General features: G+C 41.6%; 1 protein-coding gene across 1 annotated transcript; it reads right to left on the reverse strand.

Moving 5' to 3' along the window:
- Positions 1 to 1,582: 1,582 nt before the first annotated feature.
- On the reverse strand, positions 1,583 to 10,167 carry LOC143118592 (uncharacterized). Its single transcript, XM_076279618.1, has 2 exons — positions 9,937 to 10,167; positions 1,583 to 3,942 (listed from the first exon to the last, which is right to left on the reverse strand). The coding sequence occupies exon 2, from the start codon at positions 2,945 to 2,947 to the stop codon at positions 1,583 to 1,585; it is 1,365 nt and encodes a 454-aa protein (XP_076135733.1). The 5' UTR covers positions 2,948 to 3,942; positions 9,937 to 10,167.
- Between the last annotated feature and the right edge of the window lie 4,987 nt (positions 10,168 to 15,154).

Below are 15,154 nucleotides of genomic sequence, written 5' to 3' on the forward strand. Positions count from 1 at the left end.
ATCATTCTCATGAATGTGGCTGGACTGTTGGAGAGACCCTGAGGGAGTCTGTTGTACTCGTGCAGGCCAAAGGGAGAAGAAAAAGCGGTGTATTTCTTGTGCTCTTCCTGTAGAGGCACATTATAATAGCCTGACGTCAGGTCCATAGTGGAGAAGAAGACGTTTCCACCCAGAGCAGCTAACACGTCAGACTGGTGCGGCAGCGGGTAAGCGTCTCTGACAGTTCGTGCATTAAGCCACCTGAAGTCAGTGCAGATCCTTAAATCGCCATTCTTCTTCCAGACCAACACAAGTGGAGATGCATAATCACTGTGTGACTTACTGATGATTCCTTTCTCCTCCATCTCGTTCAAAGCTGTTCTTAGTGAAGCATACTGGCTTGGTGGTATTCGCCTGTACGGCAAACGAAAGGGTCGGTCATCGGTCAAATGGATGCGATGGACAAAGTCTCTGGCTTCTCCACAGTCCATTTTGTCTCTTGAGAATATTGACTCATATCTCTCAATGACTTGAAGCAGCTCATCTTTCCAGTGTGCTGACACCTCACAAGACTCCAAGTCGACGTCGGGAAGATTCAGGTTGCGCAGGACATGTTTAATCTCGTCACTGGATCTGGGCGTTGAAGCGGGACAGGCATTCTCAGCGCACTGCACATTTGACTTGATCTGTTCTGGTTGTGGTAGTTCTTCCACAGCGATACAAGGGGACACATCAGCTATCTTGGTGTTCTTTCTCAACACGACTCTGTGGTTGGTTGGATTGATGACTTTCAGCGGAACAGAACCATCTCCCCAAAGCGGTGTGATTACTCTGCCAACCATTATCTGCTTTGGTCTTGACCTTGACTTCGTCGGCTCAACGATGACTGTGCTGCCCACCGACAACACTGAAGACACGGGTAGCTTTCCCCAAACCAGGTGTTCTGTCTGCGGCTCTAATGTCACACTTCTCTGGAGCTTCACAGTGCCTACTCTCTCTGGCACAGACTCACCTCTCCACCTCTCAGTGTTGGAGAAAAGGGACAAAAACTCGTGACACTCATCACTCTGGATATGGCTGGGCGTGGACATGAGTCTCCAGTAGCCAGTCGTCCCTTTCAGCTGTGTCAAGAGCCTCTTGATGGCGTTGGTGCCCAGGATCATCTCCTCAGTCTGACCTGGCACAACTAAAGTAGGGACCGTCATGGAACAACCATACATCGACACTTGAAGGTCATAAATCGCTGTGGGACTGACACGATTGCCTCCACAGCCAACAATAACAATGTTGTGCGCTGACTGCTTTGCTATATCTGGAATGCATCTCAATAAACTAGCTTCAGCAAACTCGCTAAGAGTACATGCCATGGATCCACTATCAATAAGGGCTTTAAAAGTGGGGCCATTCTCAATTGAAACTGATGTGTAAAACAGACTATCTGATCTTGGAACTGTCTGTAAACTCTGAAAAATGACTGTCTTGTCTGAAGAAATATCACTACTGTACAGCTGACTTAAAGATTCATAATCTGAAAAAGCTTCGAAACTAGAGGTGGGAGGCTCACTCTCAAGATCTACGTGGTCCTCCCCTACACGCAGATCAGTCAGTTTGACGGCTGGCTGATGGGTGTTGCACTCCCGCCTCTGTGTGGACATTTGTTCCGTGGGTGATCAGGCGAGAAACACTGGAAACACAGTCTGTTATCCCTACAGTGTGACAGAGCAGAATGAGAGGAGTCTTTACAGACTAAGCAAGGTGTGTCGTTAAGGCCCTGAATCCGAGGTAGGCCACTGGGCTTCCTACTAGTCGGTCTGGACTGGGCATTGCTCATGAGAACTTTCTCCAGCATACTAATTATCCTCTCCAGAGAAGAGTGATCTGTGGGTGCAGACTGTTGTGGAGACCGTGGGTTACACAGGGGCGCTGGGCTAGTAGCTACCTCTATTCTGTTCACAGCCACTTCCTTCTCCAGGACTGTCTTATCTTTCCTCTTCCCTGCTGCTCTGATGAATTTCTCTGAGTGGTATTCATTCAAGACTTCCTGCACCTCAGAAGCAGACCACTTATCAATGGTCTTAGAACGAAATGTGAGGGCCAAATCAGAGTTCGGGCAGTTCCGAATGAACATTCGTGTGACCTCAATGGACAGATTGTCTTGCTGCTTACCCTGTTCTTTGAGACATTCCGCAGTGACATCAGCAGCACGGTTGAGGCGCAGCCAGTAGTCATAGGGGTCTTCCTGTGGCTCAGGGAGAGTGGTGTAAAAGTCTTGCAAAGGGAGAGGTGAAAACTGCTGACAACTGAAATGCTTCCTCAAAAGACTGTACATTACATCTGGGTTACTCCTGATGTCGACTCCGCTAGATTTCATGCCCACTCTGACAACATCCTTGGCTTTGCCTCTTAAGTGAATGAGAATCTCCTCACCTTGTTCCTCAGTCGGCAGGCCACCCTTCCTGATGAAGGTCCGCATGAGCTCAATCCACTCTTCAAGTGTAACAGAATCTGATGAGTCACCTCTGAAGGTAGGAGGATCTCTCACTTTCCTCTGACTCACTACGTGAAGCTGAGATGAACTAGATAAAAAGTCCTGAGCTGGAGTGTGACTGTCCTGTGTGTGTGTACTAGCTATAGCTGCTGTTGGGCTAGGCCTGCTCAAGTGTGTGAGAATACTGTCTGCGAGCTGCTGACCTATGTGTTGCACAATGTTACCCATCTGACCTACAAGGTCAAGAGGAGTGGACGTGTACGGGAGCTGGTGTGTGGAGGAGCTATCCTGTTGTGTGGGAGCAGTGTGTGGTGAATCCCTAATGAGAGGAGGTAAAGCATGGGCTGCCATCCCTACGCTACAACCTACATCTGAGCTAAACTCTGGAAAAGGGATAGGCGCCCCCAATAAACCCCTACCCCGACCAACACTACCCGGAGTCTGGAAGTACTGAGATCTGGTAAACTGTGAGCTATCCATTACAATGAAAGAGCAATATAGAAAAGTAGAAAGTAGAAAAGTAGAAAGCAGAAAACCTATGTACACTATAATACAAATACTATCATCTCACATCACAATCATATAATTACATAATTCACATGCTGCAGGTATACTGAACCATATGCACTCAGCTGATGTTAAGCCAAAAGAGGACAACAGGCCCACCGGTCCGAAGAGGCGTTGATCGGCGACCAACTGGAGAACACGGGGTCACGGCACCACTGTAACTTGCGTTGTGTTTTACTGGTGTATCACTCGGAAACGATGATGGTAGATGAAGCAGGTTTATTTGTCTGCATGGGTCAGGAAATACAACATGAGGGAAGACAGTGAGATCTGGTCCGCCTGCAGCAGTTAACTTCCCTTCTGCTCTCAGACACAATCCTATTACTACACTAAGTATCTAAGCATATGGTTATTTCATTTCAGGTCCAGTATGAGGTGAGGTGTGTCAATAAAATAATACAAAATAAATTCCAAAAGGGAATAATGTGGCATAAAAACATAAGTGTGAATGTGTAAATGTATGTAACTGTATGAGTAAACTACTTATATATCTAATCTGTTGAAATCTGTTATATTTCTAATTAGATCTAATTATATTCTTACATGGGGTGATCATCCAGTATGATAAAATAAATATAAACAGTAGAATATGCACACATTCAATCAGAGAGTGAATTCGATATACCACATACAAATACAAACACTACTTCATCTATTTTCATTAGAAAACACGCAAAACAGCGCTCATAAAAAGGTAAACACTCCACTCTTGTGGTGATACAGCGGTACTGCATTTAGAACGCTACAAAGACGTTAACGGCTAGTCATTCTACCTCGCGAATGCTAGCCATGCTACGAGTGAAACATAAAACATTCACGAAACATAAAATCAAAACAACAAATACTTATTGGTTACCTGCATGGGTCAGGAAATACAACATGAGGGAAGACAGTGAGATCTGGTCCGCCTGAACAAAATAAATGTGATATTAAAATTTGCACTAAAGCCATACGATCGTGCTTCAAGGTCAAACGAAAATACAAAACCAAATAAAAGTTACAAGACAATACAAAACATCGCTGAAACGCGAGTTATGTGGATGAACATACATAATGATTTTAACAATAGATATAGGACATATATAATACAATTTATAACACTTTTAATGACTTTTAATGCGGACCCTCATTTTCCCAGCTTACCTGCAGCAGTTAACTTCCCTTCTGCTGCAGGACACCCACAATGCAACTACTGTACAGAATAATTCCAAAATAAAAGTCTTGACCCATTTTGCAGGATTTAACAATAACTATATGGAGCACTTTATTAACACCGTTACACTAGGGGAGATGATATGCATACCGTGCACCCCAAGTCCAGCAGTGGCAGGGAGTGACCCACAGGGGCTCAAAAGGCAAATGTGCTGAGTAAAGCAATGAAACTATTGTAATTATATTTGATATTAGTAAAGCGGCGCTCTGATGTGCATGTAACAATATAGCATAACAACAATAATTGTGATAATGATACTCATAATGATCATTTTATGTACCTATATCGATACATTTCTGAGCCCATCATTTTGAACAGATCAGTATGTTTATAGAGTACTGTATATTTCCACTCGCCAGGTTTCAACTTCAAGAAACAGTTGGATGTAAAGCTGGTAGAATAAAGTTACACAATCAGGAAATGATCTCATTCTTATTGGAAATGATTGCAGAGAGTGACTGAATGGTCTGAATCTGTAGGCTGATTGTCTAACACATACATGGGCAACATACGGCCCGCGGGCCACATCCGGCCCGTGGGCTTTCCCTGACCGGCCCGCGTAAGGTCCGTGAAAGAACAATAGTCAAGAGCCTAGCATAGAGATAAAGCATGCAAATCAATATCGTTGTTTTTATTTTGAAAGCGACTGCTATTTGTACGCCGATACATTTGTGCGTGGATGCATACGACGTAAACACCCTCACTGATGTGCTGGTGAACAGAATTTATGCTTCTGCGTCGACACAATGCAGTTGCCTTTACGTCGGCGTAAACCTTTCAAAGTTTTGTGTCTCTTATGTCTGCGTCGCTCACCACCGCAAAGTTGTTAGAACGACTGGAACTCCTACTGCTGCTCGTTGGCGATACGAAGTGTTCATTTCAAAACGTTACTGGCAGATAGACAGTTTACAATCGGATAACCCCGTAATTGTAACCAAAATATGTCTGAGTTTATTTGCAAAGCTTATGTTAGCGAACTAGTATGATGCTACTACCTACAGGTTGCTTGAAGCAGCCGGCTCAACACACAGAGCGAGTTGACCAATCACAGTTATTTGCATAAAGTTAAAGCAAAAAAATAGCCTACATTTTTAAAAAAGTTTTCTTTGTACATGTTGATTAACTAATGACAGCCTACTATTGTCTGCTCCACATTTTCGTAGTCTAATTCTGCATAGAGTTAATTTAATGATGGTAATGATTTAATGATGAAATGGTGGCACAGGCCTATCGGTTTCATGACCTAGCCTAATTATATAGATATTGTAGTACTTTTTTATATCAGTCTTTGAAAACTGAAAAAAAAGTCAATGTCAAAAAATCATTTTGGAGAATGAGGATTAAATACTGGACATAGATTAAATATTGCTGTTTTTCCTTTGTCTCCCTCATATTATCGTCTGTTCTTATGACTAGTAAACAAAACCATATGATTTACTTAATGTTATATAAGAACAGAATAGAATTGAACAGAATTGAGTTCAGACTTGAGTTTGGTATTTTGGGTCCGGCCCTCCTCAACAGTCCCAGTTTGTCATGTGGCCCCTTGGGGAAATTAGTTGTCCACCCCTGGTCTAACACCATTACTTTTCCATGTCAGATGAAAAAAATGTACTTCAAGTACTGTTTGTGCTTTATTTCGTTACAAAATGCTTGATACAAGAAAGCTTTTATTTCTGTGTGTACATCATTCAATGCCATTTTAGAATAACTTTGTAACTACTTTCAGACTGTGAACTTCCACATCAAAGAGTGGCAGAGTTTTATCAGGCTGACTTTGGTCACTGTGGCAGACATCAGCTGTGGATGACAAACTGAGTGTGGAGGTCATAATTTTGAAAACATGTGAGATGTTATCCTCATCATGTGGTAGATAGAGATTACTACCGCATGAGTATGGGAGGCACAGCAACCTAACAGTGGCAGGCACAGAGTTTAGCGCAAAAAGCTGTGAGTTAACTGGGATCAAAGTACACCTTTGCTGCCACCTCTGCATTGAACTTTAAAGTTATCACTTTTTCAACAGTGGAAAGTACATGAACCTTAAACATGATTTATGCAGCAGGTGGTGGTTATGGAGAAGAAACGGCTTTGTGGTTTTGTGATGTTTTTCAGTGTTTCCATTTCCAGACACTACTCCAGTTATGCATATAAGAACAAAATGGAATGTGTCAGAATCAGTTTTTACTTTTTGTCCACACATGTAAGAAACAGGGTTCCCACGGGTCATGGAATGTCTGGAATATCATGGAATTTTAGAAAGTCTATTCCAGACATGGAAACTTTTATCATTTTTGGGGCAAAATCATGGAATATCAGGGAATTTTGCTGTAGCAGTTTAACATTTACAAAATACATTAATACAAATATATTTCCACTCCAAAATTTGTGTATTTGGTTTTTAGCTTCACTGCTTGCTTGAGTAGCCCAACTGTGTTTATTCAATGCCTATTTATTCACCTAGCGCTCTAAAAAAGTAAAAGATTCTTGAATGCTACGCGGGTGCTCTGAAATCATTGGTCGGTATGTTATTCTATTCATTATACCTAAGTCATGGAAATTCAGGTTTTTTGTCAGGGAAAGTCAGGAAATTTTGCATTTGACTTAGAGTGGGAACCCTGAAGAAATCTTATTCTGGCGATTGGTGTCTAGCAGTAGTCCAATATATAGACAATAACAATATACAGTATATAGTTATAGTACTATGTTTAGTATTTGATGTACATACTACATATTTACAAGACAACATAATATACAGTAATAGATTGTTTATGTTAATGATATGTCAGTCATGTCAGCATAAACTAACGGTGGATTTTCATGAAATTTGCTGGAAGGGTGTAGCATTGGCTAAGAAAGTGCCCATTACATTTTGACACGGATCTTGAATGAGTAGGTGGCCCCAGGAATTTCTATTTCACTTCCTCTGAGATGATTTCCAAAGAGAGGATCTGCGCCTTTGACGGTGGCTATTGTCTTTGTAGGTGTTTGTTAATTGGTTGCTAATTGAGGGTTTGGTTAAGTGGACTGTGATTGGTCCATTTGAATCTTGCTAATGATGTCATGTCCTTTATATTATGCTGTGAACTCTGATTGCTGGGAATTTGCACTGAGGATGGGGTCACCCGAAACATTTGCACTTGCACTTTAGCTTTACCTGTATAGTCTGGTGAGCCAATAAATCACTTTTCGATGTGTTTTTGAAGATACTTTTTGAAGAGCGAGCTCCTTCCTTGATTTTTGTGCATTTCACTTCCTCTAACATTGCAAAAGGCCAGTCTGTACATATGCTGAGTTGCTGACCGTAGCACCATCTGCTGGTCTGGGCAGAGGTTTACACTCTCCATGTACCTATCCCGTTGTGGGCATTATGCAACTTAGCAAATTATTTCATGGCCATCTTCTCTCTCTCTCTCTCTCTCTCTCTCTCTCTCTCTGTCTTTCTCACTTTCTCTATCTCTGTATCTCTTTCTCTCTCTCACCCCCCCCCCCCCCCCACACACACACACACACACATGTATACACATATGACAATAAACAAAGAAATGTGCTTTGGCACTTTTCTCAGATCAGAATGGTAATTATGACCGCTGCGAAGCGGCGGTCATATAGGTTTAGTCAGATTTTTTTTTCTTTTTTTTTCTTTTTTGCATGCCCAAATTTCCGTCAAGGATTCCCGGGACACTGAAAGACCGGGGTACAAGAAACTTGGTGGGCATGTAACCCCACATGGATAGCATGGAACCATCATTTGTCGTTTTGATCTGTAGCCCCCCCGCTGTACTGGACCCCCCGAAAGGAGGGTAGGGCAGACACAGCTTTCTGTGAATATCTTGAGAACCGTAGGGCCTAGGATGACCAATTTTTTCCGTATGTTTGCCTCCAGGGGTCATGTTAACCCATTCCATGTGCACACATGTGCATAAACAGATACACAGTATTCACAGTAATCATACGTATGACACATACTCACACAGTAGACATACAGTATGTACGCATATGCACAAACACACATACGCAGGCAAACACACAAGCACGCACACACACACACACACACACACCCACACACATAGACATAAACGTGTACACGCACACATGCACACAATTCAAGAATTTCTCAGAATTATAAACAGGCAAGATGGGGGTGGAGTTGTATCAAATGAATTTTACATGTGAAATCTATGAACTAATCATGTTTTGGTACTTGTTGTCTAGCAGATTCCAGTGAGAATTGAGTGTGGATAATGCATTTTAGTGAGACAGTTCGAATCATATAGGCCTTTCAGCGTGATTTATTTTTGTGGAAAAAATGTGCTGGACTGGGCGGCGGTCATAATTTGTACCGCTCTGCGGTACATCTAGTTCCATTTTGTTTAGTCATTCTATATCAGAACCTGACATACAATCCAAATAGTCTACAAGAAACCTCAGAAATGCATACTATAATAGTCAGTATGCATTTTGGGGAGTTTCCAGGGCATTACAAAACGCATGAGCATACCTTGGCAAATAATGGTCTAAAGTACTCATTTTTCATTCTATATTGATCTACTTTTGCACACAGCTTCGCAAGACCTGGTGCTAGGGCTCAGTTGTGTTTCTAAAATCATATCAAGTGACCTACAGGGCTGAAATGTGGTCAGTTCAGAGAAGCTTGTTATCCGGCAGAAAGAAAAAACAATATGCTAGGCTCTGTAACTCTGTGCCAGTGCTTTCTAAGAAACTACAGGATCTTAGCTTTCTAAAGATGTCCAGCATTTGATGGTAGGCCAAAGAACACACTGCCCTCTGAAGTAGGCAGTGCAATGTTGGGGGGGGGGGGGCTTAGAAATGGCCCAACAGGTTATGGGAAGATTTAAAAAGAGAGACTGGCACTCTTGCACTCTAGTAACATTTGTATGGTCCAGGTACCGTTGCATAAAAAATAGTTGTCATTCACAAGACTACTTTTACTTTTATACTTTAAGTAAATTTCCAAGCCAGTACTTTGTTACTTTTACTTGAGTAAATAAGTTAAATCAGTACTTTTACCAGAGTATTTTTTAACACAAGTATTTGTACTTCTACTTGAGTACGGGAAGTGAGTACTTTTGCCATCTCTGCAAATTGGCCTTATTTCATCGCTTGTGTCATTATATGCAAATGTGTTGAACTATTTGTCATAACTATTTGTCCTAGTCTCTTTAGTAAATATGACCTGACAGACAGGAATGTCAAGATGTATAAAAATACATATATATATATATCACCTAAAAACCGTCACCACCCCCCTCATGGACCCATTCCAATTTGCATACAGAGCCAACAGGTCAGTTGAGGACACCGTCAACTCAGAAATGTATCACATACTGAACCACCTCAAGCCCGCAAAACCATACAGTATGCCCACATCCTGTTCATGGATTTCAGTTCTGCATTCAATACAATAAACCCGGCCAAACTGTTCAATATATTACTGGACATGAATATCGACCCATGCATCTGTCACTGGATTCACAGTTTTCTCTGGAACAGGCAACAGAAGGTGAGGATCAACAATACAAATGGAAAACAAATGGAAAATCAGCACAGACCACATCTACAAAAAAGACCAGCAAAGACTTTTCCATCTCCGACAGCTCAAGAAGTTCAGAGTAAGGTCTCATCTCCTGCTCTGCTTCTACACAGCCACCGTGGAAAGCATCCTCACCTCATCCATCACAGTCTGGTTTGGCAGTCTTGACACACTCTCCCGGAAGAAACTACAGCGCATCATCAACAGAGCATCCAAAGTCATTGGTTCACCCCTACCATCCCTTGAATCACTCTAACACAAATGGACACTACGCAGAGCCCACAAGATCATCTCGGATATCACCCACCCTGCACACTACGCAGAGCTGATATCACCCACCCTGCACACTACGCAGAGCTGATATCACCCACCCTGCACACTACGCAGAGCTGATATCACCCACCCTGCACACTACGCAGAGCTGATATCACCCACCCTGCACACTATGCCTTCCAACTACTGCCCTCTGGGAGGCATTACAGAACAATCACCTCCAGAACAACCCGCTTCAAAAACAGTTTCATTCCCATAGCAATAAACATTCTGAACTCTGAACGCTGAGGATTGTGGATTAAGTATGACCCTTATGTATCATGTTCAATGTGTCTGTCTGTATGTATGTATACTATATGTTTAATGTCTAATGTAATGTTGGAACCTGTACCAAAGAGATGCACTGAGAACAAATTCCACCAGCCTGGCTGTGTGATCATTAAATTAATCAATCAATCAGTCATCTGATATAGGAACAGGTCTTTAGTTTTCGCCTGGTTTCACCAGACTGATTTCTTAATTTCACTTCATAAAAAGAGTCTGAGTACCCTCCATTGGGGAATGCTTTGTAATAGGAGACTTTGCGTTATCTTTCAAATTATTGGCCCAGCCTAACCAGTCACATCGATCAAGAGTCTCACGAATCAATCAATGTTAAGCTTTCTATGACAAAAATTGTTTTGTGCATTACTGTATTTGATTAATTTCACTATACATCTTATCAACCTGCGTTAAAATGCTCCCCTCCACCCCATTGTGAGGCCGTGACGTGACCATCTACCTTTGAATCTGGATGACTGTGCATTCATGGCAGCTGGGAATGACAAGGCCGCCCCCATGATTACGTTGTTTTTCCATCGCAAATGTTCATTCCACAACAATGCTTAAAACATACTCACTAAAACATTTTGTGAAAGAAAGATATGCAGCTTTCAAGTGAAAAAAACGCCAAATTCCCAAGTTTACATTAAAACTGTTGGACATGAAAGGCCACATGGACTACAAATAGGGTTGCCAACCGTCCGAAATTGGGCGGGACATCCCGTATTTTGGGTGATTTTGATTTGTCCCGTCAGGGACAGCACCACTCCCGATTTTCAATCACAGCTCATCGGCCTTGTTAACTTGTCAATAGTAGGCTACTGTAAACGCACCTGGAACGAAGTGTCCAGTGGCGCCGCACCAAGGGACAGAAGGGGCACCACAATTTAGCCAGAGAAGCTTTACTGCAAACTGCTTTTCACTCTTTCTTAGAGAACGATTACAATGTCAAAATGCAGCAACAGCATCTTACATAAGGATGATACTTTTTGGGTCCTCTCAGTCTCTCTATTATGCAGCAGATCTAACTTGAACGTTATGCTACTCATTTTAATTGGGAACGAGAGGGAGAGAGGGTGGAAGTTTCCAGCTGACTTGTGATCATTGGTAATTGATTTCACCTTTTTAAAATAAGAAACTTTTAAAAGGAAGTCATGTGAACAACAAAAACAACGCGAGGAGATTGCGGAATTATCCGGTTCACACTGCTACTGACCATTTACAATGTGAGGGCACTTTGACATAGGCTGCACGCACTGTGATTTGGACTGATTGAATATGAAGAGTGGTCAATTGCCTTTGTGTAATGGAATTGGTGAGTCTTGAAGTCTTCAATAATCCGTTTCCCTTAAACTAAGCATTTACATGAAGCACATGATAGCTATGCCAATTGAAACACTTTCCACTTAGATAGCTAGGTGGCTACCAGGTTCATAATTCACTTTTAATTGCAAACAGAAAATATCTAGCTAGCATCATTACATGCTTCTATTTCCACAGGAATGAAGGTTGTTTAAACCAACTTAACTTATCATTGTGCTATAGGCCTAAATGTGGCACAAACAATGTTAGACGTTGTGGAATGACCATAGGCTATATTTGAATGGAGCTGGCAAAATATTATAAATAGCGTGTAGACATGCTCTTAAAGTGACAGTACACCATTTGTAAATTAGTTTTTTTGTCCCGCATTTGAAGTGAAGTGTCCCTCATTTGGGGTTGAGGAAGTTGGCAACCCTAACTACAAACGAACTACAACGTGACGACAAAAGTGATGAGCGGCTCCCTAACTGGGAAACTCTGACTCCGTTTCCGACCTCTGATTCCCACATGAAGTGACGTGAATGATGCGGAATGATGACGTTTTTACTAGGAAAAAGGTTCTTCCGATGCCCATGAACATACAGTTAGACAAGGATGCCAATATTCCAACATAAATGGTCTTGAAATGTCGGTATGAATCCAAAGTAGTGGAATATCCATTGTTGTTTTATTCATAACATGTTTGGTAGATGTATAATCCGGCCAAAAAATGTAAAAGAAATATATACAAAGAAAAAGGATTACTTTTACACATTAATCTTCTACTGTGGCTGTTTTCTAAAAATGACACTGAGCTAAACGCATAGGTATTTATTTCAACATAAAATAAATTTGTAAAAAAATACAAATTTTACTCTATAGTCATCTACTTTGAGTTACAGCTTCATAAGACCTGGTTTCAGGCCTCAATTGTGTTCCAAGGCCACTTTAAGTGACCTAGACTAGAGGGCCGAAATGTGGGCAGTTCCAGAGATGTTACCGGCTCAAAGGAAAAAACAACCTTCAAGCCTATGTAACTCGTTGCCAGTACATCACAGTCACACTGACTGTTTCTGAGAATTCTACTGGGTCTAAGCTTTCCAAAGAGGTCAAGCATTTGAAGATGGGCCAAAGTATGTAGGAGCAGTGCCCACTTTAATAGATGATGTGCAATGTCGGGCAAAACACTTAAAATGGGGCTGAAAGTTAAGAATTCAAGCATTTATTAAGCATTTGTAAACTATTACTAAATGCTTCTACATGTTCCTACATTAATTATCATCAGTAAACCTTGTAAAGCACACTGTTATAAATGGTTTGTTCATAGTAAATAAGTCTATATCTAAAATATGTTTAGGATAGTTAAGGATATTTTGTGAGCTCATCTAAATGAGGTCTTTCTACACTGTGTGCAAAATTATTAGGCAAGTTGTATTTCTGAAGATTAATTGTATAGTTGAACAAATACAATGATGTCAGTCAATCAAAAATGTTAATGAACCTCAAACCTGAATATTTAACAAAGGGAAAGTGAGTTTTGGCTTTCTCAGGAGAAAATCTATGTGTGCAGAATTATTAGGCAACTATTGGTGTGCAGAATTATTATGCAACTAAATAAGAAACTAAAATTTTCCCACCCCACTTGTTTATTTTCATTTCTAAGAGTAAGAATAAACAAAATAAACAACTCAAAATGTACAAATAAACACTTCTGACATTTCATGAAATATTCAGCGACCAATATAGCCACCCTTCTTTTCAATAACTGTCATGATCCTTCCATCCATGAAGTCTGTTAATTTTTTGATCTGTTGATGATGAACATTTTGTCCAGCAGCAACCACAGCTTCCCAAATGCTGTTCAAAGGGGTGTACTGTCTTCCCTCACTGTAAATCTCACATTTAAGAAGGGTCCACAAGTTCTCAATGGGTTTAGGTCAGGTGAAGAAGGGGGCCATGTCATTATTCTGACATCTTTAAAGTCTTTGCTGGCTAGCCACTCAATGGAGTACTTGGATGCATGTGATGGAGCATAGTCACATAGTCAGCATAGTTTTTTCTGTACCACTGTTTGAAGAAAGTATCTTCTGAAAACTGTCAGTAGTTTTGGGAGTTGATTTTAAGTCCATCTTCAACCCGAAAAGGTCCAACTAGCTCATCCTTAACAATAGCAGCCCATACCAGTACCCCACCTCCACCTTGCTGGCGTCTGACTAAGTGGAGCTCTGTGCCCATTAGTGATCCAGCCACGGGCCCATCTGTCTGGTCCGTCAAGAGTCACTCTCATTTCATCTGTCCGTAAAACCGTTGAAAAATCTGTCTTCAGATATTTCTTGGCCCAGTCTTGACATTAAACGTATGAGTCGTGGTGGTCGTGTTTCAGCCTTTCTTACCTGGGCCATGTCTCTGAACACTGAACACCTTGCACTTCTGGACACTGCAGGTAGTTTGCATTTCTGGAATAAGGTAGCACTGGAGGTCAATGGGTTCCTGGTAACTTCATGTTTAATTATTCTCAAGTCTCTAGCAGTTATTCTGCATCTTTCTTTCTCCACACGTTTCTTGCAACCCTTTTTTTTTTTTAAGTATATTTTTTGGGCTTTTTATGCCTTTACTCAGATAGGATAGTGGAGACTGACAGGAAGTGAGTGGGAGAGAGAGTCGGGGTGGGATCCGGAAAGGACCACGGGGCGGGAATCGAACCCGGGTCGCCGGCGTACAGTGCAGGTGCCCCAGCCAGTCGCGCCACTGCTGGGGCCTTCTTGCAACCCTTTTGACTATTTGCAACAAAACGTTTGATTATTTGGTGATCACGCCTCAATACCTTTGCTTCTTCAAGAGTGCTGCATCCCTGTGAAAGGTATTTTAACATTTTTGACTTTTCAGAGTCCGTTAAATCTCTTTTTTGGCCCATTTTGTCTGAAAGGTAGGTAGAGAAGCTGCCTAATAATTATGCACACCTTGATATAGGGTGTTGATCACTTTAGGCCGCACCCTCCCTCCTTACACAAATACACATCATCTGATGATGCATAAATCCAATTAGCATTCAGGTTTATATAGCTTGGAGTTGGAAATATGCATAAAAATGATGATAAGGTAAAAATACTCACTTGCCTAATAATTGTGCACACGGTGTATGCTTTGTAAAGGTTACATTTACATTTATTCAATGAGCAGGCACTTTTACTATACAACCTTCGAAAATGGAGAACACATCCATGTCCCCTCGCGTCTCTCTAGGCTTCTCTGTGTTTGCAAAATTCCTGACAGTTCCTGATCACTAAACTTTTGCTTTCATTTCCTATCGATTAGCAGTTGATGTAGAAGCACCAAGCATAATTTAACTTCAGCGACAAATTCTGCTGAGAGAGAGAGCGCGAGAGAGAAAGAGAGAGAGTGGTCCAAAGTGGTCCTGTGCGCGTTTGTGTGTCTCTGCATGGGGCTACGTTCAATT

This window comes from Alosa pseudoharengus, unplaced genomic scaffold, assembly GCF_046254945.1.
Source record: "Alosa pseudoharengus isolate Yale_2024_CS ecotype anadromous, Long Island Sound unplaced genomic scaffold, YU_APseudo_1.1 YU_APseudo_1.1_scf_12, whole genome shotgun sequence".
NCBI lineage: Eukaryota > Metazoa > Chordata > Actinopteri > Clupeiformes > Clupeidae > Alosa > Alosa pseudoharengus.